We start from the raw sequence: 27098 nt of genomic DNA, 5'->3' as shown, positions 1-27098 counted from the left end.
TTCAAACGTTTTACATCAATGGATTTATCTGAAAATAAAAATTGATCCTTACATATTCAAAATGAAATCTTACTGATGTTCCAATTTACTGATTGATAACACATAACAGGTGCAAGTGCATTATCCAGGAGCTCTTATCCAGCCACTGTGAATACATAGCTATATTTCTTTGTTATTACAGGTCTGATGAAAAAAAAACTGGAATGTGTACGAAACAAAAACACTTGATAAGCAACCAAACTTTTCGTGAATGACATTGTGTATTATAAATCTTGTCACCTCTTGGCCTTGGAATAACCATTTGTTTATCTAAAGGTTTATTACTATTAGTCAAGTGCAGGTGTAAAAAAACAGTGAACCTCTAGAAATTTTGTATAATATGTTAGTTGAACCCAATGTCATATTAAATTTGCGCTGTGGTATAGATAAGTAAAGAGACATTTATTTTTAAGATTTATTTTTGGCGTGAAAGTATGGCTGAAGACAAGGTTTTAAATTGGGGTATATGTGGTGCTGGGAAAATCAGCAACGATTTCTGTTCTGCAATGATGACATTGAGCAGATACGAAAGGGAACATAAGGTATTGTATTAATGTTTCATAACATACATGTTATACAAGTGCAACTTGAACATCAGATGTTTGCTTGATTGACTTAATATACCATATGATTTTTATACGACCGCAAAAATTAAAAATTTTTTGGTCGTATATTGGTATGATGTTGGCGTCGTCGTCGTCCGGCGTCGTCCGAAGACACATTGGTTTTCGCACTCTAACTTTAGTTTAAGTGAATGGATCTCCATGAAATTTCACCTTAAGGTTCAATACCACGAAAGGAAGGTTGGGATTGATTTTGGGGGTTATGGTACCAACAGTTAAGGAATAAGGGGCCAAAAAGGGGCCAAAAATAAGCATTTTTGTAACTTTCAGACAATAACTTGTGTGTAAGTGTATGGATCTCTCTGACATTGTACCACAAGGTTCCATATCACAAAGGGAAGGCTGTAATTGATTTTGGGGGTAATTGCCTCAAAATTTTAGGAATTAGGGGCCAAAAAAGGGGCAAAAAACAAGCATTTTTCTAGTTTCATGACAATAACTTGTGTGTAAGTGTTTGGATATTTCTGAAATTGTACTACACGGTTCCATATCACAAAGGGAAAGCTGGAATTGAGTTTGGGGGTAATTGCCCGAAACGATTAGGAATTGGGGGCCAAAAAGGGGCCAAAAATAAGCATTTTTCTAGTTTCCAGACAATAACTTGTGTTCAAGTGTATGGATCTCTCTGAAATTGTACTGCAAGGTACCATACCACAAAGGGAAGGCTGGGATTGAGTTTGGGGGTGATGAATCATAAGGGGGTTCAAAAAATTTGGGGGGGGGGGATTTTTTTTTTTTTTTTTTTTTCTTTTAAAATTTTCCATTTTAAGTTGGTTATTTCTGATTTATATTTAAAAGCAAATAATAATGATATGGTAGGAGATACACACCAAACAGGATGTTTAAATTATTATATAATAAGTATTGTGCAATAGCAAGAAATTTTCAATTGCACAGTATTGCACAATAGCAAGAAATCTTCAATTGCACAGTATTGCGCAATAGCAAGAAATCTTCAATTGCACAGTATTGCGCAATAGCAAGAAATATCCAATAGCACAATATTGCGCAATAGCAAGAAATTGTCAATTGTACAGTATTGCGCAATAGCAAGAAATATTCAATCGCACAGTATTGTGCAAAAGAAGATACTTCGTATAAATTGCTTATTTCTTGATCAATTTCAATGGGGTTTTATTCTTGAATTCTTGGGGTTCTTTAATATGCTGAATCTAACCGTGTATTAAGTTTTTGGATTTTGGGCCCCGTTTTTAAATTGGTCCACATTGAGGTCCAAAGGGTCCAAAATTTAACTTTGTTTGATTTCATCAAAAATTGAATTATTGGGGTTCTTTGATATGCCGAATCTAACCGTGTATTTAGATTTTTAATTTTGGGTCCTGTTTTTTAAATTGGTCTACATTAAGGTCCAAAGGGTCCAAAATTAAACTTAGTTTGATTTTAACAAAAATTGAATTCTTGGGGTTCTTTGATATGCTGAATCTAAACATGTATTTAGATTTTAGATTTTTGGCCCAGTTTTCAAGTTGGTCCAAATTGGGGTCCAAAATTAAACTTTGTTTGATTTCAACAAAAATTGAATATATGGGGTTCTTTGATATGCTGAATCTTACCATGTATTTAGATTTTTTATTTGTGGGCCCGCTATCAAATTGGTTCATATTGAGGTCAAAAGGGTCCAAAATTAAACTTTGTTTGATTTCATCAAAAATTGAATTATTGGGATTCTTTGATATGCCAAATCTAACTGTGTATTTAGATTTTTAATTTTGGGTCCTGTTTTTTAAATTGGTCTACATTAAGGTCCAAAGGGTCCAAAATTAAACTTAGTTTAATTTTAACAAAAATTGAATTTTTGGGGTTCTTTGATATGCTGAATCTAAACATGAATTTAGATTTTAGATTTTTGGCCCAGTTTTCAAGTTGGTCCAAATTGGGGTCCAAAATTAAACTTTGTTTGGTTTCAACAAAAATTGAATATATGGGGTTCTTTGATATGCTGAATCTTACCATGTATTTAGATTTTTTATTTGTGGGCCCGCTATCAAATTGGTTCATATTGAGGTCAAAAGGGTCCAAAATTAAACTTTGTTTGATTTCATCAAAAATTGAATAATTGGGGTTCTTTGATATGCCAAATCTAACCGTGTTTTTAGATTTTTAATTTTGGGTCCCGTTTTTTAAATTTGTCTACATTAAGGTCCAAAGGGTCCAAAATTAAACTTAGTTTGATTTTAACAAAAATTGAATTCTTCGGGTACTTTGATATGCTGAATCTAAACATGTGTTTAGATTTTTGATTATGGGACCAGTTTTCAAGTTTGTCCAAGTTGGGGTCCAAAATTAAACTTTGTTTGATTTCAACAAAAATTGAATATATGGGGTTCTTTGATATGCTGAATCTAACCATGTATTTTGATTTTGGACATTGGACCATAATAGGTAAATTAAAAAAATTGAAGTTCTTAGACCACATTCTTTCTGTGTCAGAAACCTATGCTGTGTCAAATATTTAATCACAATCCAAATTCAGAGCTGTATCAAGCTTGAATGTTGTGTCCATACTTGCCCCAACTGTTCAGGGTTCGACCTCTGCGGTCGTATCAAGCTGCGCCCAGCGAAGCATTTTATTAATAATTGTTAAGGAAAATACAGTGTTCTTATTGGACATATACATGAGTGAATCCAAGTTTGACATATACATGGGTGAATCCAAGTCTATATTTCAAAATTTTGGTGAGTCGATGAGTGTTTAAAACAGTAAATTTGAATTTACCAAATCCACTTTTTTCTTCAATCTTGGTAAATAAACCATCAGGTATAGTTGAGACCAAAAGTTTGGAAAACCGATAAACCCTTTTGAGAGCTTAAAAAACAACTCATTCTAAGGTTAACAGTTGGGGGAATTACTTAAATGAATGATTTCTAAATCACTGATTCAAGTAACATTTTGTCCAGAAATGTTCGAAGTAAGAGTTGTCTTTCTTTAATAATCGGGAGCGTCTTTTTACCACAGAACACCACAGAATACCACAGAACACCAAAAATATACCACAGAACTTCGAAATATAAATACTTCAGACATTATACTATTGTTATTGTTAATTCTTTTTATAATTCGACATTTATTATTCAAATAAATTTTATTTTTCTATTTAGGGTCGACTCACTATCGTTACGCCCCCAACTGAATTAACCTATTATTGGGTCTATACCAAAAACACCTACCGGTATTAAAACCAAAATATACAAAAAATATTTAAAGTCACAAGTCACCAATTCTGGGGTATATTTGTGACATTTACTTTTTTTAAAATACATTTTAATTTTTTCTTATTATTTTTTCTTCCATTTTTATACGACCGCAAAAAAATTTTGAGGTCGTATATTGGTATGACGTTGGCGTCGTCGGCGTCGTCGTCCGAATACACAATGGTTTTCGCACTCTAACTTTAGTTTAAGTGAATGGATCTCTATGAAGTCGTTGTCGTCGTCGTCCGGCGTCATCGTCCGAATACACAATGGTTTTCGCACTCTAACTTTAGTTTAAGTGAATGGATCTCTATGAAATTTTACCATAAGGTTCAATACCACAATAGGAAGGTGGGGATTGATTTTGGGGGTTATGGTACCAACAGTTAAGGAATAAGGGGGCCAAAAAGGGGCCGAAAATAAGCATTTTTATACGACCGCAAAAAAATTTTGTGGTCGTATATTGTTATGACGTTGGCGTCGTTGTCGTCGTCGTCGTCGTCCGGCATCGTCGTCCGAAGACACATTGGTTTTCGCACTCTAACTTTAGTTTAAGTGAATCGATCTTTTTGAAATTTGACCATAAGGTTAAATACCACAAAAGGAAGGTTGGGATTGATTTTAGGGGTTATGGTACCAACAGTTAAGGAATTTAGGGGCCAAAAAGGGGCCAAAAATAAGCATTTTCTAGTTTCCAGACTATAACTGTGGAACGGTGTATGGATCTCTCTGAAATTATACTACAAGTTTCCATACCACAAAGGGATGGTTAGGATTTGCTTTGGGGGGTTATGGCTCAAACCGTTTAGGAATTAGGGGCAAAAAAGGGGGAAAAACAAGGTTGTCCTGGTTAATGGACAAATACTTTAGTACAAAACATAATTTAAAGCAGTGTAAGGGAGATAAATCAAATACATCATTGAAATTATCTCCCTTACACTGCTTTTAAATTATGTATAAAGTAATGGTTAATGAACAATAAAGATAATTTAAAACAGTGTAAGGGAGGTAATCCAAATACAACGATTTGGTTACTTCCCTTACACTGCTTTTAAATTATGTTTAAAGAAATGCATATTTATAAAGGAAAACCAGTAAAAATATCTGCAAATGTTGCATCTTTTTTTTTTACAAAAAAATCCATATGAAAGATTTGACACTATATTTTTAATTCTATTATAAAATAGATTAAGTTAGCACTATGGTAAATTTAATTGGGTAATTATGGTTGCCAACTCCATTGGAAATTTGAATTGAGATTATGACCATATCTTGAGGGAAAGAATTTTTTGGGGGAAAAAAAGAAATTGTGGGGGGTCAATTTTTTCTCATTTCAGATTTCAGAAATTAAAAAGAATTATTCTTCAAATATTTTTTTTTTTTCAAATTTCAAATATTGAAAAATTTCAAGAAGTAATCTTTAATTGCACAGTATGGCGCATTAGATTTGTAAAATCTTTGATCACATTTATTTATTTGTTATGCCAAATCTAACAGTGTATTCAGATTTTTAATTTTGGGTCCAGTTTTCAAATTGGTCTACATTAAGGTCCAAAGGGTCCAAAATTAAACTTTGTTTGATTTTAGCAAAAATTGAATATATGAGGTTCTTTGATATGCTGAATCTAAACATGCATTTAGATTTTTTATTTTTGGCCCAGTTTTCAAGTTGGTCCAAATTGGGGTCCAAAATTAAACTTTGTTTGATTTCAACAAAAATTGAATATATGGGGTTCTTTGATATGCTGAATCTAACCATGTATTTAGATTTTTTATTTGTGGACCCCGTTATCAAATTGGTTCATATTGAGGTCAAAAGGGTCCAAAATTAAACTTTGTTTGATTTCATCAAAAATTTAATTATTGGGGTTCTTCGATATGCCAAATCTAACGGTGTTTTTAGATTTATAATTTGGGTCCCGTTTTTTAAATTGGTCTTCATAGAGGTCCAAAGGGTCCAAAATTAAACTTAGTTTGATTTTAACAAAAATTGAATTCTTGGGGTTCTTTGATATGCTGAATCTAAACATGTGTTTAGATTTTTGATTATGGGCCCAGTTTTCAAGTTGGTCCAAGTTGGGGTCCAAAATTAAACTTTTTTTGATTTCAACAAAAATTGAATATATGGGGTTCTTTGATATGCTGAATCTAACCATGAATTTAGATTTTTTATTTGTGGGCCCCGCTATCAAATTGGTTCATATTGAGGTCAAAAGGGTCCAAAATTAAACTTTGTTTGATTTCATCTAAAATTGAATTATTGGGGTTCTTTGATATTCCAAATCTAACCGTGTATTTAGATTTTTAATTTTGGGTCCTGTTTTTTAAATTGGTCTACATTAAGGTACAAAGGGTCCAAAATTAAACTTAGTTTGATTTTAACAAAAATTGAATTCTTGGGTTTCTTTGATATGCTGAATCTAAACATGTGTTTAGATTTTTGATTATGGGCCCAGTTTTCAAGTTGGTCCAAGATAGGGTCCAGTATTTAAACTTTGTTTGATTTCAACAAAAATTGAATATATGGGGTTCTTTGATATGCTGAATCTAAACATGAATTTAGATTTTTGATTATGGGCCCAGTTTTCAAGTTGGTCCAAATTGGGGTCCAAAATTAAACTTTGTTTGATTTCAACAAAAATTGAATATATGAGGTTCTTTGATATGCTGAATCTAACCATGTATTTAGATTTTTTATTTGTGGGCCCCGCTATCAAATTGGTTCATATTGAGGTCAAAAGGGTCCAAAATTAAACTTTGTTTGATTTCATCAAAAATTTAATTATTGGGGTTCTTCGATATGCCAAATCTAACGGTGTTTTTAGATTTATAATTTGGGTCCCGTTTTTTAAATTGGTCTTCATTGAGGTCCAAAGGGTCAAAAATTAAACTTAGTTTGATTTTAACAAAAATTGAATTCTTGGGGTTCTTTGATATGCTGAATCTAAACATGTGTTTAGATTTTTGATTATGGGCCCAGTTTTCAAGTTGGTCCAAGTTGGGGTCCAAAATTAACCTTTTTTTGATTTCAACAAAAATTGAATATATGGGGTTCTTTGATATGCTGATCCTAACCATGAATTTAGATTTTTTATTTGTGGGCCCCGCTATCAAATTGGTTCATATTGAGGTCAAAAGGGTCCAAAATTAAACTTTGTTTGATTTCATCCAAAATTGAATTATTGGGGTTCTTTGATATTCCAAATCTAACCGTGTATTTAGATTTTTAATTTTAAGTCCCGTTTTTTAAATTGGTCTACATTAAGGTCCAAAGGGTCCAAAATTAAACTTAGTTTGATTTTAGCAAAAATTGAATTCTTGGGGTTCTTTGATATGCTGAATCTAAACATGTGTTTAGATTTTTGATTATGGGCCCAGTTTTCAAGTTTGTCCAAGTTGGGGTCCAAAATTAAACTTTGTTTGATTTTAACAAAAATTGAATATATGGGGTTCTTTGATATGCTGAATCTAACCATGTATTTTGATTTTGGACATTGGACCATAATAGGTAAATTAAAAAAAATCAAGTTCTTAGACCACATTCTTTCTGTGTCAGAAACCTATGCTGTGTCAAATATTTAATAACAATCCAAATTCAGAGCTGTATCAAGCTTGAATGTTGTGTCCATACTTGCCCCAACTGTTCAGGGTTCGACCTCTGCGGTCGTATCAAGCTGCGCCCCAGCGAAGCATTTTATTGTAACTTCCAGACATAACTTGTGTGTTAGCATATGGATCTCTTTGACATTGTACCACAAGATTCCATATCACAAAGGGTCAATGCTGGGATTGATTTTGGGGTTATTTGCCTCAAAATTTTAGGAATAAGGGGCCAAAAGGGGGCAAAAAACAAGCATTTTTCTAGTTTCATGACAATAACTTGTGTGTAAGTGTATGGATCTTTCTGAAATTTTACTACAAGGTTCCATTTTACAAAGGGAAAGCTGGAATTGAGTGTTGTGGTAATTGCCCAAAACGTTTAGTAATAAGGGGCCTAAAAAGGGGTTTAATATAAGCATTTTTTAGTTTCTAGACAATAACTTGTGTTCAAGTGTATGGATCTCTCTAAAATTGTATTACAAGGTACCATACCACAAAGGCAAGGCTGTTATTGAGCTTGGTTTGGGGGGAAAGGGGGGTGGGGGTGATGAATCATAAGGGGGGCGGGGGTAAAAAAAGGGGTAATTTTTTTTTTTCCTTTTTTTTTTGTTTAAAATTTACATTTTAAGTTAGTTATTTTTTATCACGAAGGGAAAGTAGGAATTGAGTTTAGGGGTTAATTGCTCAAACATTTATGAATAAGGGGCCAAATATTGGTCGAAAATAAGGAATTTTTTTAGTTTGCAACAAAAACTTGTGTTCAAGTGTATGGATCTCTGTGAAATTGTATTGCAATGTACCATACCACAAATTGAAGGTTGTGATTGAGGTGGGGGATGATGAATCAAAAGGGGGTTGAAAAAATGTGTGGGGGGTAGGATTTTTTTTTTTTCCTTTTTTTTTCTTTAAAATTTTCCATTTAAAGATGGTTGTTTCAGATTTATATATGAAAGAAAATAATAATGATACGGTTATATATCATGAGGAATTGAAATTTAAAATTATGTATATTGGAAATTTAGGTTACATTGGAAAGTAATAATTGGCTTTGGGGGGGGGGTTATGGCTCTAATGTTTAAAGAATAAGGGGGGAAAAGGTTAAAAAACAAGGGTTTCCATTTTAATAGACAAATAATTGAGTAAAGAACATTATTTAAAAGCAGTGTAAGGTTGGTAATTCAAACTCATTTAAATATCTCATCTACACTGCTTTTAAATTATGTAAATTGGAAATTTGCCAATAACTTTATTGTTAATAAATGCATTGGAAATTTGCCAACAATTTTAGTGTAATAAACTTCATTGGAAATTTGCCAATATAAAATTTTGCTGATGAAGGTTTTTTGTTTACCTTTAGCCTTGACTATGAAGTCATTTTCTATTTTTATAGCCTTATGATGTAGTTGAATTATTTAATACTTTTATGATGTGTTTAAATGGGGTTTTATCATGTTTATGGTTGCAAATTTATTGTTTTAGTATAATAAACTCCATTTAAAATTTGCCAATAAAAAAAATTTTTGTTTATTTCTAGCTATGATTATGATGTCATTTTCTATTTTACTTTTATGGTTGCAAAGAAATTTTTATTTTTAGATATTACTGATAAATGATGCTGATTAAGGTTTTTGCTATGTTTAGCCATGACTATGATGTCATTTTCTATTTTAATATCTGTTATGATGTATTTAAATGGGCTTTTATGGTTACAAAGGAATTTTATTTTTAGATATTACTATAAAATGTTGCTGATGCTGATTAAGGATTTTGTTTATTTTTAGCCATGACTATGATGTCATTTTCTATTTTAATACCTTTATGATGTAATTTCCATTTTTAGATATTACTGTTAAATGATGCTGATTAAGGGTTTTTTGCTATGTTTAGCCATGACTATGATGTCATTTTCTATTTTAATATCTTTATGATGTATTTAAATGGGCTTTTATGGTTACAAAGGAATTTTATTTTTAGATATTACTTTAAATGTTGCTGATGAAGGATTTTTGTTTATTTTTAGCCATGACTATGATGTCACTTTCTATTTTAATACCTTTATGATGTATTTAAATGGGCTCTCATGTATTTAGATTTTTGATTATTTATACATGTTACCAAATTGGTCCACATTGAACAAAAACGGTCCAAATTTCAACTTTATTACATTACATCAAACATTGAATTCTACATATTCTTTGATATATTGAAATTAACGAACAATTTAGTTTATGGATATTCCACCATAATAGGTAAATTAAATTTTTTCCAGTTCTTACACCACATTCATCCTGTGTCAGAAACCTATGCTGTGTCAAATATTTAATGACAATCCAAAGTCATAGCTGTATCAAGCAAGCTTGAATTTTGTGTCCATACTTGCCCCAACTGTTCAGGGTTCGACCTCTGCGGTCGTATCAAGCTGCGCCCCAGCGAAGCATTTTATTTAGAATGTTTAGATGCATAACGTAATTATATCTTAAATCTATTTTGTATATACCAGAATTTATCGTTTTTGTAGTAGTCATTTTTGTTTAATTTCATGTTAAGAGTTGTTACAATAAGTACATGTATATTATTAAATATTGAATAATATATAAAGCAGTCCTTTAAGGGCTACCAAATACTTTCAAAAAGATATTTGAAGTAGTTGTTGGACAGTTATTTGAGTTGACTAATAAAATATTATAAGTGTGTCTTTATAATAGTCAAAAATTTCAAATTTGATGATTTGGGACTTTTCTTTTGATGTGTGTGTATCTTCTCCAATTTATGTATAGAATTTATGCAGGGCCTTAAATTGTGTAGAGGCATGTTGGTGTTTTGTCTCCAGCATGGTCCAGGGAAAAGTTCTCTGACAACACTAGCGGCAACTCAGATGGACATCACAAACTAGTACATTGGTTTGGCTTTTGAAACACTGAATAGATTCTTGATACACTTGATGCAGTTCAAAACCAAATACTGTCGGCAAGTCAGATGATACATTGTATACACATACTTTACTTGAGATGAAATAAAAGTCATTGGACAATATTTCAGATTTTTACGAAATTTTGTATGCATTTAGAAATAGTTGAACTGCATCTAAATAATTGAAAACTGGCATATGTAGCATTACTATATAGATTCTATATTTTGAGTCCAAAATGATGATCTGAGCGAGTTCACCGGCACATTAAAAATACCAAAATTTAATAAGATTATCTAATTTTAACACTCGTCGTAATCACCAATTCATCAAGCCAATTAACATGTCATTTAAGTTTTCACACCTGAGACATCAAATACATTTAATTTGGTGTCTTCCTGCTATTCCTACATTTTGAAAATAAATATTCCTTCTATTCCTATCTTTCAAAAACAATGGCAATGCTTAATTCGACTATGGTGCCGTTTGAACAATATGATTTCTAATCGGTTATCCAGAAAAGTTTTCATATGGGCAGACATTATGAGTAAAAAACACAACTGTATAAAAATTGGATTTTTTATGAAACGAAAATATTTTCAAAAATTTGAATATGAAGAATATCTGAATATTTTAAGTGATAAAGATAGAATAACATATTGTAGATTTAGAACGGGAAACCACAAGTTACCCATCAAAACTGGTAGATGGAATAAAATTGAACGTAACTATAGATATTGTAATTTATGTCATTGTAACGAGATTGGGGATGAATTTCATTACATTTTGCAGTGTAGTTCTTTGACAAACTTTCGAGCACAATATTTGGATACTTTTTTCTTGCACATTAGTAATATACTAAAATTTGGAAAACTATTTCAGTTAAAATTAAAAAATAAGTTTAAAAAGCTGTGCAAATTTATCAGGGTTATAACTTTTCAAGCAAGTCTTCCTGGTAAATCACCACTCTTCGCCACTACTGTGTTATTTTGTGTTTTTTTTTATAGAAAAAAGCTCTTTTTTTTTACAGAAAAACTTTTTTTTTTATAGAAAAAACATTTTTTTTTATAGAAAAAGCATTTCTTTTATAGAAAAAACAATTTTTATAGAAAAACATTTATTTATAGAAAATATTTTTTTTTATAGAAAAAACATTCATTTATGGAAAATAATTTTTATACGCCCGTTTACGGGACGTATTATGGTATACCTCTGTCCGTCCGTCCGTCTGTCCGTCCGTCTGTCCGTCGTCAACATGTCGGACATAAACTAAAAAATGCTTTCACCAATTTTTATAAAACTTTGGTGAATTGTTTATATCTATTGACGTGAGCTCCCTTTCATTTTTTATAAAATTTAGATTTTAAGTTTCCGAGTTATGGGGTTTTATTCATTAAAAAAAGGGGGATTTTCCAGTTTTCGGACAATAAGTCAAGAATGCTTTCACCAACTTGCAAGAAATTGTGGTGAATTGTTTATATCTATTGACATGAGCTCCCTTTTGATTTTTATAAATTTTAGATTTTTACGTTTCCGAGTTACAGGGTTTTATTCATAAAAAAAAGGGGGGATTTTCCAGTTTACGGACAAAATCAAAAATGCTTTTAGCAATTCTTATGAAACTTTGGTGAATTGTTTGTATGTATTGATGTAAGCTCCCTTTAGATTTTTATAAATTTTACATTTTATATTTCTGAGTTATGGGGTTTTATTCATTAAAAAAAGGGGTGATTTTCCAGTTTTCTGACAATAACTCAAAAATGCTGTCACCAATTCTCATGAAACTTTGGTGAATTGTTTATATCTATTGATGTAAGCTCCCTTAATATTTTCATAAATTTCTGATATGACATTGAGAATTAATTGAACTTTATTTGTTTATAGTCTGACAACAAATATACTAAGTATTGCACAACAGCAAGAAATATTTAATTGAATATAAATTCAATTCATATAACCAATTTCAAGTTCTTTGACTACATTTATTCAGAAACCTATAATATGTCAAATATTTAATTACAATCCAAATTCATACCTGAATCAAGCTTGAATATTGTGTCCATTTTTGCCCCAACTGTTCAGGGTTGGACCTCTGCGGGCGTATCTAGCTGTGCTCAGCGAAGCAGTTTATTTTTTTTTATAGAAAAACTTTTTTTTTTAAATAAATTGTTCTTAATAAAAGATTTTTATAAAATAAAGTTAGTATTTCAAAGGTCTCCAAATATGAAAAAAATCTACCAAATAACAAAAAAGTTATGATCATTAAAGAAATTTATATCTCATCCGGTCAATCGTCCTATCATTATTGTAGCCCGAATTATAAAAAATAATATAATTCTGAATGATTAGTTTTGCATTTTGTAAAGTAATTTAATGTTCTATGGTATATTTTAGTAGTTTTATTGTATTTTGTGTAGTTCTGTGGTATATTTTGGGTGTTCTGTGGTATTCTGTGGTGTTCTGTGGTAAAAAGACGTTCCGTTAATAATCACCTATTTAAGTAGTACAAATAAATCACTAGACTAAGTGATTTAATTTTATTGTAGCTTTAAATATACAATACTATAAATGATCCAGGGACTAATTATGTTGCTAAAATTATCAGAACAAACATCTGTGTTCAGAGGATGACCGGTCATGTCAGGTGATGACCTTGTACTGAATCTGGGATAATGATATGAAAATCACTTGTTTAAGTATCATACCTCTATTTTCTTCCAAAAAATTACTTCTTTAAGTATTATTATTTTAATTACCCCCACTAATTTCAACACCCCGGAACAGTGAAATTTTGATAGCGAACAGTAAAATTTTATTACATAATCTGTAAGATGAAACCTTGAATTTTACAGTTAAAATACTCCCACTGCTGGGAAAAATCTGTTAAGAAAGTATTAGTTTATTATGTAAAGCCTTCATTATAGCATTTTTTCAACAAATATAGAATTTACAGATGAATGATTGCATCAAAGGCACAAACCTTGCTACTTAAAAGAAGCAAAAGGTTAATTTTTTTCAATTTTACTAATTAATAAGATATAATCTAAACCTGTATGTTTAAAATTTTGGTAAAACAACAAAATCATAGAATTTCTAATTTGCTAATTAAATAAGTGATTTTAGAAATCACTTATTTCAGTAATTCCCCTGACTGGTTAACTTTGCCTGAATTTTAACTTTTCTTTCAGTACAAATACAGGGCTCACGCAAGCAAGTGACTGGGGTGACAAAGTCGCTTTCCCATCCATCACTTCGCTTTGCCTGACCGTCAAAAGCGATATCTAGTCGCCCTGGTGTTCACAATAGTCGCTTGCAGTCGCTTTCGTCATCGACGATTTCCCATTTTTACCAAGTCAATGATACAGCATATTTTTCATTTAAAAGTGAAGAAATTAAAAGACATAAAAATGTATTTCTTTAGAAAAGATGTGAAAGTATTGACTTAACAGATCGGTCGTATGTTATTTCAAAGAAACAACTTTTATGAAGTACTATCTTTCACTTCCGGTACTTGTTACTTGAGATCGTATATCCAAACATTCTGATTTCCGCAAAATAAGTTTGTTACTTCTTTAGGAATTTATAAAAATTGCCTTTAGTTAATGTTTGATCCATTTATTGCATTAAAAGCGTCATATTCCTTTCCGAATCGCTTGTCAAACATTGTTTATTTTGGTAAATTTTCTTCGTCCACCATTGAAATATTTGTACGAACCACGGATTGGAGGAAGGATTCATCGGAAGCGGACCAGCTATGACCGAAATCTGTATTCTTATGATAATAACTACAGACACCTGAATTGAACAGCTGACAAAAGAATAATGATCCCAAAAGTGAAAATTACTTATTCCACACGCATTAACAGACTTTTGGTTAGATCTCCTTGCTAAATGTATATATTTTCATGTAAATACACTGTTTCAATTTATTGATTAAAGTTGCTTCACGTTGTTTAATTTATATATCTTTTTAATGAGAAGCAATGAATTTTATTAACATGATAAACAGAATAGTTTTTTAATTGCATTTTAATTGATATAATATTATGATACTTTCTTTTCCTTTTTGATATGAAAAAGTTCTTTTTAGTGCTAGATATTTAGTTGGTAGATTCTGACAACTATTCTAACTGTAAATGACTATTTAAGACATAAATTGAAACAACTGTTACTTTAATTGACTCAGGTATGGATTGATAAAAAAAGAAATAGGTAACATATAGCCCTTTATATTATTGTAAAAACCAAACATTGAAGTGCAGCGAGTGAACGAGCACTTCTCTTTCAAATCTCACCACTTCTCCCTACCAGTTTCAAAAAGAGAAGTCACTTCTCCCTATGATTTTCAAGTAGTGTGGGACCTGCAAGTACATACTTTGATTGACAAAAAAATTACAGACAAAAAATATAATTAAAATCATGCCAATACTCAAAATACTGCATGCTTCTGTGCAGATGATACTCTCAGGGTATGATAGTCCACTAGCAGCAGTGCTATTTTTTTTTCATCATATAATCATTTATAAAACTTTATGCTACATCAGCAGATTTTTTGTGTTTTGTTAGTTTTATGCACAGTATCCCTGCATCTTTTTCAGTTGGTTATTTTTAATTTTTAGATAACTGCTATTGCTGCCAGGTCCCAAGAAAAAGCCAAAAAGTTTGCAGATATATTTGAAGCACCAAAAGCTTATGGTTCTTATAAAGATGTAGCTAATGACCCAGATATTGGTTTGTATTTATAACACTTAAATATTCAATTTAATTGTAGTATTTAATCTTTCACAGTGTTAAAGTATAAGATAAGATGATCATAGAAAATTTATTGATTCAGTGTATCAGAGGGTTTATGTATTATGTCTAGATTTGGAATCTTTTGCCATTATTGTCATATTTTGATGGGATAAAAAGAGCTGAGTGGGACGGAACTACAAACTTACCATGCATTTCTCCTCTGTAAACTACATTGTCAAGTGTTTTGATACTTGAGAATTGTTGAGGATATATTTGAAGCTTAGGTAGCTTCAGAGAAGTTGGCTAAAAAGCAGTGAACAAGTACAAAATAACACAAAATGAAAATAATACTTTGTAAATTTTGTGCGTCCTATGCGCCTTTATGGATTTACCTTCATTAAGATAGCCCAAACCCCAACATTTGACAGCCAGGGATGTATAAATACCTAAATATGTGAGGAGCTATATGACCAAAAGGGACATAAAAAAGAATCCCTTTTTATACGACTGCAAAATTTGCGGCCGTATAATGGTTGGCGATATTGTTGTCTGAAGATATTTGGTTTCCAGACAATAACTTGAGTATAAGTTTATGGATCTCTATGAAATTGTACCACAAGGTTCCATACCACAAAAGGAAGGTTGAGATTGATTTTTGGGGTTGAGGCCCTAACTTTTTAAGAATTTTGGGCCCAAAAGGGTCCAAAAGTAAACATTTTTCTGGTTTCGAGTCAATAACTTGAGTTTAAGTGTTTAGATTTGTATGAAATTTTACCACAAGATTCCATACCACATAAGGAAGGTTGGATTGAATTTTGGGGTTATGGTCGTATCGGCTTAGGAATAAGTGGCCAAAAAGGGATAAAAAACAAGCAATGTTTTAAACTTTATTTGAATTGCTTATTTCTGACTAATTTCAATGGCGTTTAAATAATCTTGAAATATTGGGGTTGTTTGATATGCTTTAACTTGTCGTGTATTTAGAATTTTGATTTTGGGTCGTGATTTCAAGTGGGTCCAAATTAGGGTGCTAAACATTTCCCACATATACTTTAATAAAAACAATGTCCTCCAAATTGACCATTCTGTTCAAAGGGAAATATCTCAAACCACAATTTAATGATAATCCACTAAAACACGCAACTTTAATGTCACGTTTTGATATCACTTTTCAGAACAATTCTAACCACAAATTCACAAATCTGATTAAAATAACATCCCAACCACTTAGAATTACAATCCCATAAACCACAATTACCAATTCATACTCAATTTAATGCCACATTTTTATCCCATGTTATTATCCTATTTTTGTCTCGCCTTGACGGAGTCAAAAAACGAGACATAGGTATGCTGTTTCCGGAGGCGGCGACTTTGAAACTTTTGCTAAGTTTACATGTACTAGTTTGTGATTAGGTCAGTTTATGGGGAACCACTAGTGGTAGGTCAATGATATTTAGTATGCAGTTGTATAAGCATTGGCATATCTTATTTCCATGGAGATTATTTGGCCCCATCCCCTCAGTCATGGTCTATTGACTTTTAAACTTTTACTTAGTTTACATGTATTAGTTTCTGATCAGATCAGTTTAAGATGAACCGCTAATGTTAAGTCAATGATATTTAGTATGCAACTGTATTGGCATTTGCAAGTCTCGTTTCCATGGAGATTATATAGCCCCACCCCCTCATCATGGTTCATTGACTTTGAAACTTTTACATAGTTTACAAGTCAATTTATGCACACAAAAAAAATAAAATTTTCAGTTCATTATAATATAATTCTATTATCCTTTTAACTTAGATATAATTACATTCTGCATTTCATTTCCACTACATCATTCATTCCTAAAATTGATAAATTATGAATATTATTTTCTAAATGCTAACAGTTTAACAATGCCAAGAAAAATGAATTTCCTCCCCTTTCCCATTACACAAAGTCACAATATGTTTAAAAACTTCAATCATTGCCTGATGACAAATAAACCTCAACTACCATACACATCCATCTGTACCCCACTTGTAGCAATATTCAAACACCAAACAATAGTTAATTAATTTAATAAAAGGTTTCCTACCAATTACAGCTTAACTAAATTCCTTTATGGAACATTTTAAAAACTTTGCTTATATTGTCCATTAATAAATAAATGAATTAAATTCTTATTGTACTTGGATATGCTGAATAAAACCGTGTATTTAGATTTTGGATATTGGACAATAATAGGTAAAAGTCCAATTTCATATTTTTCAGTTATTTGACCACATTTATTCTGTGTCAGAAACCTATGCTGTGTCAAATATTTAATCACAATCCAAATTCAGAGCTGAATCAAGCTTGAATGTAGTGTCCATACTTGCCCTAACTGTTTGGGGTTCGACCTCTGCGGTCATATCAAGCTGTGCCCATTTTGTTTAGTACTGACAAAATATTCTTAGAACTGTTCCAAAATTAAACACATGGGGGCATGGGAGGCACTTTTTTAGACCCCAATCAGCAATAATATAAAATTTTCAGTTTACAGTACTTTTAATTCTTACAAAATTTTAAGGAAAAAGCAACCACCCACATTGTCACAATTAATCAATTTGAGGGCCCCCATCAGGATAAATTTTGGAACAGCTCTTACTGTTTGATAATTTATTTACAGAAATTGTTTACATTGGAGTGATACATACAGAACATGTCAGATTGAGCATGATGATGTTAGAGGCTGGAAAACATGTGGTATGTGAGAAACCATTGGCAGCAACCTGGCAAGAATGTAAAAAGGTCCTAGATTATGCAAAAGAGAAAAAATTACTGTTCCTTGAGGTATACTTATTGAGCTAGTTGTAAAGTATATGTATATGTACACAATAATTAAATCAGACGATGTGGTATGAGTGCCAATGAGACAACTCTCCATCCAAGTCACAATGTGTAAAAAGTAAACAATTATAGGTTAAAGTACGGCCTTCAACACGAAGCCTTGGCTCATACCGAACAGCAAGCTATAAAGGGCCCCAAAATGACTAGTGTAAAACAATTTCAAACAGGAAAACCAACTGTCTAATCTAAATAAAAAACAAGAAACACTTATGAACCACATCAACAAACGACAACCACTGAACAACAGGCTGACTTCGGACAGGTGCATACAAATGCAGCAGGTTTAAACCTTTTAACAGGCGCCAACCTTCACCCTAACCTGAAACAGTAGTGTAACATTACAACATAAAAAGACATACTCTATTAATCATTAGAAAGTTGTGCATGATAAAGGCCAATGCAAAGTGCAAATGATAAATCCATTTCAATTTATTATATGATTACCATATTTAGGATATAACAGATCCAATGATTTCAGCTGAAATGGTTATTATAATGTCACAGTATATTTGCAACCTCATTTTTCCTAGTTTTTGGGATACGATTGCTGTCAAGCAATCTGTAGACTTTTAGGATTGACTCCTTTCCAAGGCTCTCACGTCAACCGTTGTGTGCTTTATATTAAGGAATAACTCAGATTCTTAAGATTATTCTGTTTTAAAGAGTAAAACAAACAAACAGATTGAATTTAAAAAACTTTCCGTTAATGTTCTTCTCATAATCCTCATGTTTTGATATCTCCCTTTTTTATTTGCGTTTATTTTACAATACGGAAAATCAGTATTAAGCAGTATCTATATTTAGGGTTTTATATATTTAGCAACATGTCAGAGTGGGAATTCTGCTGTTGTTGTTTTCTTAAAATGTGAAAGTGGTTCCGAAATAAAACTATTTCCGTCAGACAAGTACTGAAGTGGTGTTGTTCCTATTATGTTACCTTTATGAAACTTTGATATTGAACTTCCATAAAGAAACGGAGAACCACAATTGGCATGTTTTCCTCAATCAAAACATAATTCTAACGGTTTGTTTATGCAATTAGGCGCATGCGTAGTTTTCTTGACCTTGAGAGGCATCAGAATAAATGGTTGCTCTGGATTCTTCATGTCATTGATTGATTTTCAACTCAAGAGATCCTTGTCTGCTATTTAGGGTTATTGCTGTTGCATTATTAACTCAAAACATGTAGTTAACAGCGTAATGATAGAAGTAGAAGTAGAACACCCCCCTCAGCCCAAATGGAGTCTTCCATATTATCAACGCTATTAAGAAACTTACATGCCACTTGTTGCTCACTGTTGATCAAAAGTTTTTTAAAAAAAAGTCAAACTCATTTAACATGTTTTAATAAACAAGTTATCAGGTAACTATTCGCTGTTATTTCTGTTTTGTTAAAAATTGGGGTAGATCAACAATGAACTCAGCCATCAATAGATTACCTGTGGATAGACTATTCCATTCAAGTCAGGGGTATACTTGTTGATAGACTATTCCATTTAAGTCAAGGGTTAAAATCTGTTAAAACTTCATGAAACAGAAGACTTGTAATAATCAAAAGACAGTGTCCAGAGCAAAATTTATGCATTTGTCTGTGTATTACTAGTAATTGGACTAGTTGGTGTTTTTTTACTGTTAACTTTTAGATATTTTGGCAATTTTCTAAAGTGAAAAACTATATTCAGATTGAATCAAATAGGGAATACATGTCATTGTGCAGTTGAATTATTTTTGAGAAAGAATACTAATATCAATGGAGACAATGGCAATCATATCCCTCAGAGCGATCAAGCTCTTTGATTATAATTTTGCTGCCAACGTCCCATTATAAGATTGTTTTGTTTTGTATTGTTAAAGTAAATGTAACAAATGAAAGGGGTCATTTTGTGAAAAAATTCAATTTTGGAAACAAAATTCCATAAAATATCAATTTTGAAATGATGATAACCATTTTAATGGAAATATATATAAAAATATCTGACAAATATAAATTCACAAGCTGGATTTACATACAGGAGAAGGCACAATAAGGCCACTTTTTTGGTCCTTTGACTTCCAAAACAGTAAAAGTATTATCAATCCTCCAGACAGTGCTTGACAATAACGCTTGTCCGATTGTCCGGTACCAGAGGAAAAAAAGGTCGGACAAGTAAAAGCCATATCAAGCTTGTCCGACAGGACAAGTTAAATCATTCTGTAGAAAATAAATTAAATCCAACTTTGATGATCTAACTAATAAACAAAAAATAAGAAAAGAAGATAAAAACAAATATCAATTTGACATGTTTTACTTGTGATCGATAATTACTGGTTCTTTGTCAGATGCTTTATAACAGATAAAACACATACTATTCTCAGAAACCAGTCTTACTGATCGGAATCAGCAATGCCCTTTGTAGGTAACAAGGCAGTTAGGCACCGGCACGAAAACGAATCGGCTCCATGTTTAATAGACAGTTTGGCTCCGTAGGAGACATTTTGGGCCCAAGACAAACCAGTACCTCGTTTCCCTACCTTATTCTGTTGCTTTAAAATGAATAATATAAATTTTATTTAACAAAAATATTTTAAAAATAAAGATGAAGAAATAATTGACCATAAAATTCATAAAATCATATTTGATCATATGTAGACAAAACAATACTTAATTGCGTTTGAATAAACATTTTAATATATTAAAAACAAAGGCTTAAGCTGATTGTAGTAAGGCATTAATCATAATAATCAATATTTTATCAACATAAAAGACCAGGATACATACCAAATGATTGAGACTGACAGGCCTACCAGATTGTGCCTAATGTGCAGAGTCTGATGAGCCTTTGGCATTGATGAAAACTAGAAATGAAGTCCTGTGTCATGACTAGATTTAGTTGTTCTCGACCCATATTTTGGAAAAGGATATCAAGAGTTATATAGTAAATCCTGTTCTATTGTTTTTTATTCTCTTTGTTCATTGAATTAACTTAAAATGCAAAAAAGGTTAATATAAAGTTGTTTTTTTGGACAAGTTACAATTCCATTTGGACAAGTAAGTTTTGGTATGTACTTGTCCTATTGGACAAGTTAAAATAAAAGTTATTGTAGAGGCCTGCCAGATAACATCCTTCAGATGTTGATAAGACATAATTTTGACAGATATAAGCATTTAAAGTATTGATTTTTGTCTTACATATTTGCATTAAAGCTCCAAACTTTTTAGTGCAAAACTTATGAAATAGTCTCATTTTGAGATCATATTATTAATATTTAGATATGAGCCAAGGCTTTACCCAAAAAGATATTTTACAGCAAAATGAATTTTTTAAAGATGTTAATGTGTGTAAAATATCTTTTTGGGTAAGGTCTTGGCTCTTGTCTATTTTGTCCGAAATCTATGTGTGAAATTCATTTTGGTCAAATATGTCAATTTCAACATGTTTATGATGTCATAGTGACATCACAGGTAATATCATGATGTTTTCAGTGTTATGTCTTCCCTATTTAAGGCAGCTTGGAGTAGATTTTTCCCAGTCTATGATGCAATCAAGGAAGAAGCAAATTCTGGGAATCTTGGAGACATTTCTATGGTAACCACACAGTTTTGTATACCTATCATGTCAGTAGAACGTTTACACAGGAAGGATTTAATGGGTGGTGTACTTCTAGATATAGGAATCTACTGTATACAGTTTGCATGTCATGTATATGGAGAGATGCCAGAAAAGATTATTGCAACTGGTAGCCTAAATGAGGAAGGTAATCACATGAGTCTCGAACTACTTTATTTTGTTCAATATTCTGCTGTAGAGTGTGGATTATATATTTAGTTTATTTTCTGTAATGTTTATCACAGAGAAGCTTATTCTTGTTAACATATATGACATAAAGCACAACAGAAATAGTCTTTAAAGACCGCATTATTTCTAGAGAGGTACAAGAGTTGCATTAAAGAATTGAATGTAAGAGAAAATGTAAATGGCCTAGCTAATTAGTCCCCTACCGATGAAGTCGTGGGGACTTTAGGTTTGCACTCTGTCTGTCTGTCCGTCTGTCCATCCGTCAGTCCGGCAATTCATTTTTTCAGACTTTTTTCTTCATGCTTGAAGATATTGATTTGATATTTGGTGTATTGTTTTATCATGACAAGTTACAGGTCAAGTTCGATTTTCACGATTTTAGCTTTTCTCCTTGTTCAGTTAAAGCCCTTTCCCTAGAATTAAATTTTTGATGAAATACTTATTAATTACTAGATTTCTGTTCAAAGGGAGATAACTCATTTTTTTTAACTTTCCCTAGAATTAAATTTTTGATGAAATACTTATTAGATTTCTGGTCAAAGGGAAATAACTCATTTGTTTAAAAAATTTGTAAAGGACATTGTATTAAGATAAATGACATTTTGGATTTTTTTTCCTTTTCTTTAGTAAATTGTTTGAAGAATTTAGTGGTAGGTTTGTTTTTTGGTTATGACAAGTTATAGATCAAGTTAGAATTTCGTTCCATTACAATGAATTTTTAACCGGTAAGGGACTATGTATTGCCATGCAATACTCACAGAATGCTTGTTTTAATGAACTTTTGAAGATTCTTTAACATTGCTTTCTTATTAAGAAAACCTAAAATAAATTAAAACACTATGAGTTATCTCCCCTTATAGGGTAAATTTAATAATTTTAAATCGATCAAAAAATATTCTGCATTTATAGAAAAGTGTTACAAATTTAACTGCATTTCTGCCTTAAATTTGCTTTTTCATTTAAAAGTTTAGACGGATTGTGTTCTGCTATTTTATTTTCCAAGATGGTGGAAGACCCACATACTACCGTTAGCTCTTATCCCATGTGAATTATGTCAAACAGAAATACCGGTAGAAAAAAAATATGAATTATCAAGTATGAGGAAAATTCTCTTTTTTTCCCGTTTTCCAGAGGAATTTAGGGAGAAAAAATTGGCTTGATAAATCTGTCTTAAAATAGAAATATTGCAAGTATGAGTAAATTACAACCAAAGCTTCTTGAATATTTCATTTACAGGTGTGGATGAAGATGGATGTGTAATATTATTATACAGTGGTAATAGGAAAGCTAGTTTGGTATATAGTGGTAAAACTGCCTCTGGAAACAATACAGCTACTATCATGGGATCAAAAGGTCAAATTTTTGTAAGTTTTTATGGCAACTGTGTTACTGTGTACATCTCCAGATAATTGGTTTCAGAGTTCTAATAGAATTTTAATTGTAAAAATCTATGAAATATTTATATTCTATGTTGTTAGTTGATTGTTTATTTTTAGCTCACCTGCCTCAAAGGGCCAAGTGAGCTTTTCTCATCACTTGGCGTCCGTGGTCCGTCGTCTGTTAACTTTTACAAAAATCTTCTCCTCTGAAACTACTTGGCCAAATTTAACCAGACATGGCCACAATCATCATTGGGGTATCTAGTTTTAAAAATGAATCTGATGACCAACCAAGATGGCTGACATGGCTAAAAATAGAACATAGGGGTAAAATGCAAGTTTTGTCTATTATTTTCAAATCGTTATAAATAGAGAAAATCTGACAGGTCAAAAATGTTCAGTATGTTGAGCTCTACCAATTGTTCATTGGCGTCAAAACTGTCAGGCGACTTCTTATAGGAGTTATTGGCCTTAAATGACAAATTTAACCATGTGTTTTCATTTTTTCCTTTGATCTTGAAAACTATAATAGATAGAGAGAAACTTTAAGTTGCAAAAATGATCAGCAAGACAAGTTCTACAAAAAAGTCGACTCCTTATTATAGTTATTGCCCTTTAATGACAATTTTTACCAATTTTTTGCGTTTTTATATGCCCGTTTACGGAACGTATTATGGTATACCGTTGTCCGTCCGTCCGTCCGTCCGTCCGTCCGTCAATTTGTCGGACATTTATTCAAAAACGCTTTAACCAATATGCATGAAACTTTGGTGAATTGTTTATATCTATTGACGTGAGCTCCCTTTCGTTTTTTTTATAAATTTCGGATTTACCGTTTCCGAGTTTTGGGATTTTATTCATTAAAAAAGGGGGGATTTTCCAGTTTTCAGACAATAACTCCAAAACAATTTCACCAATTTGCAAGAAACTTTGGTGAATTGTTTATGTCTATCGACATGAGCTCCCTTTTGATTTTTATAAATTTCAGACTATACGTTTCCGATTTATGGGGTTTTATTCATCACAAAAATGGGGATTTTCCAGTTTTTGGACAATAACTCAAAAATGCTTTTAGCATTTTTTATGAAACTTTGGTAAATTGTTTATATCTATTTTTGTAAGTTCCCTTTTGATTTTTATAAATTTTAGATTTTATGTTTCCGAGTTATAAGATTTTATTTGTTTATAGTCATAAGATTTTATTTGTTTATAGTCATAAGATTTTATTTGTTTATAGTCTGACAACAGATTTACTAAGTATTACACAACAGCACAGTGTATTGCACAACAGCAAGAAATCTTTCATATAACCAATTTCAAGTTCTTTTACTACATTTATTCAGAAACCTATAATATATCAAATATTTAATTACAATCCAAATTCAGACCTGTATCTAGCTTTAATATTGTGTCCATTTTTGCCCCAACTGTTCAGGGTTGGACCTCTGCGGGCGTATCCAGCTGCGCTCAAGCGAAGCAGTTTATTGCCTTATATCTTAAAAATTATAATAGATAGATAGAAACTTGAATAAGCAAAAATGATCTACAATTAAGAAAATATGGAGGAAATCTTCTGACGACTCCTTATTGGAGTTGTTGCCCTTTAATGACGATTTTTACCATTTTTTTGCATTTTGCCTTATTTGATAAAAATTATAATAGATAAATAGACACTTTAAATAACAAAAAGCAAGGCAAGATCTATTAACAAGTCAAATTTTGTTGATATTGTTAGTAGACTGTCACTATTTATTGGAGTGTTTGCCCTTAAATGAGGATTTGTTTTACCCTCTTTTGTGTTTTGAGCAAAAACTTAAGAAGATAGAGAGAAACTAAACAGACTAAATGATTAGCAATATAAGATAAAAAAAAACGAGATTTTTGTCATGAATTCTATTCTTGTCTACAATGTTGGAGAGTGGCCTTTGTGGAATATGCTCATAGACCAAGTTGAGCGACACAGGCTCTTTAGAGCCTCTAGTTCTTAAATTTTATGTGTAGAGGCTATTTAACATGAATTATGTACATAGTGAATTATAAATTTATAGTTTCATGGATAGAAGAAGATTGTTAAACCATGACATAAATCACTCTTTTAAGAGGATTGTTTTGCTAACCTATGGCGTGAAAATATGTAACCATAAAGTTAAATTGTTGAAGCATTCAAAATAAATGCAGTGCAAAAGGGATCTTGACAGCAAATTATTTAAACATGGTGCAACAATATTCTGGTATACAGTTCATCCTTGTATCTTTTGCTGAAGCATCAGAAAAAGAAATAAAAACTAAAATTTTATATTTGAAATAAAATTAATATAAAAAAGATAGATGCAATTTAGACAGCTTTACTCAAACACAAAAGATAATGGAAAAATTAAATAAAAGAGGTGCAAAAGGGCTGCCTAACATAGTAAAGGTTTTATGTGTACAGTTACACTGATCTTAGCACTAAAAGATTATCTGATATCCCTAAAAGTAAAGCAAAAGTTAATAAAAATAAAACGTAAAATTGGCAGGAAACCAGTTGAATTCTTTATTTAAGGTAGATCATAGGTATATATTTCTTGAGATAGAATTTTCTTATACTTTGCCAAAATGAAGATTTTACTATGCTTTTTTCAAAAATATAATGAAAAGTATGGGTCACCGTGCTTTTTTCCAAGCTATGAGTCGTTGAAAATAGCCTAAATTTGGTTAGATTGTTCATGAAAAAACACATATGTGTGCATAAAAAAAAATCTATGAGATAGAATTTTGAAATAAATTGTGAGAAGATAGGTTTTATAATATGCTTTAAGAAAACAAAAAGAAAAAATGGTGTCACCGAATTTGTTTTCTTGCTACAAGTAAAAATTAAAAATTTCCCTATCTGTCCAGTATATATTTTTTACTAAAAGAGTTATCTTCCCTGAAATGGTTTATTTGAAAAAATTTATTCGAAAAACACAAAATTTGATATTTGTTTAAATATTTTGAGTTATACAATAAATCACTAATTTTTATTTACATAAATAAACAGTCTAACCAATAAATTGTAAATCTGTTTCCAAATTGGCAGATTTAGGCGAATAAATAGACCGATTTTGTACTGGGATTGTACAATCCAAGATGGCGGTATACCATGAATCTACCTTAAATAATGTGACAGAAAATCAGAAAAAGTTTTTATTATTTCACAGATTGATGATTGTTTCTGGTGTCCAAAGTCTGTAAAGCTGACAGATACAACTGTGGAAAATAAAATACCTGAAGGTCCCTCACCATATAACTTTATGAACAGTGGTGGACTACGATATGAAGCTGACCATGCATTTAAATTAATCAGAAGTGGTAAGGTTAACTATACACAAGTTTAAATTAGCATTTAAATGTGAAACTTTTCTTTCATTTTGTAAAGCTATGTTCAAATTCCGGCAAAACATGAGCTACACTTGCTTGAGGTAACATTTGAATTTGCAATGTCATTTAAATTTGAACAAAACCAGAGATGAAAATTTTTTTTTTCAAGGTTCTGTGATCAATGTTTAATTTATTCATTAGTCATTTACTCCTGTTACAGTATGTAATAAGTGAACACTAATTGGTCTTTAAAATATAGCATACTTTTTATGAAGTATACACTTGTTGATTTTATTGTAGGTGAACTAGATAGTCCTAAGTACGGATACAAAGATGTTGAGATGGTTCACACAATAATTGATGAGATATCCAAGCAGATTGGATTAAAATATTGAAGAGACCTGAAGGATTAAAGGCAGACAATGGAATTGGAAATATTTGATTGTTTGAAGGTAAACTTGACCTTTTCTGAAGTTTATGGTTTTTAAAATATATGACATTTTTGTTAATTTCAAAGAGAAAATAAGTTTTTCAAAAGGTATTATGAATTTATATGCAAGAGTTTTTAAAGACATTGAATGAATTAAAATTTTTAATTGTAAATGGTTTAAT

The 27098-nt window shown here is 31.3% G+C and overlaps 1 protein-coding gene across 1 annotated transcript; it reads left to right on the top strand.

Annotated features, from left to right (window-relative positions):
* The first annotated feature begins 92 nt into the window (after nucleotides 1–92).
* Nucleotides 93–27098, top strand: LOC127735692 (trans-1,2-dihydrobenzene-1,2-diol dehydrogenase-like). Its single transcript, XM_052245955.1, has 8 exons — nucleotides 93–181; nucleotides 453–581; nucleotides 15003–15114; nucleotides 17772–17935; nucleotides 21478–21727; nucleotides 23005–23132; nucleotides 26327–26477; nucleotides 26787–27098. Exons 2-8 carry the CDS (start codon nucleotides 474–476, stop codon nucleotides 26879–26881), a joined length of 1008 nt encoding a protein of 335 aa, XP_052101915.1. The 5' UTR covers nucleotides 93–181; nucleotides 453–473; the 3' UTR covers nucleotides 26882–27098.

The sequence above is a fragment of the Mytilus californianus genome, unplaced genomic scaffold (assembly GCF_021869535.1).
Source record: "Mytilus californianus isolate M0D057914Y unplaced genomic scaffold, xbMytCali1.0.p SCAF_3, whole genome shotgun sequence".
NCBI classification, from domain to species: domain Eukaryota; kingdom Metazoa; phylum Mollusca; class Bivalvia; order Mytilida; family Mytilidae; genus Mytilus; species Mytilus californianus.
Note: the sequence above shows the minus strand (reverse complement) of the source record. Positions and strands in the feature narration are given on the sequence as shown.

Coding starts and splice junctions, on each gene's coding strand:
- LOC127735692 (XM_052245955.1), top strand. CDS start 474: ATGGCTGAAGACAAGGTTTTAAATTGGGGTATATGTGGTGCTGGGAAA. Junction 17,936..21,477: donor AAAAATTACTGTTCCTTGAG/GTATACTTATTG, acceptor TCCCTATTTAAG/GCAGCTTGGAGTAGATTTTT. Junction 21,728..23,004: donor TGGTAGCCTAAATGAGGAAG/GTAATCACATGA, acceptor TTTCATTTACAG/GTGTGGATGAAGATGGATGT.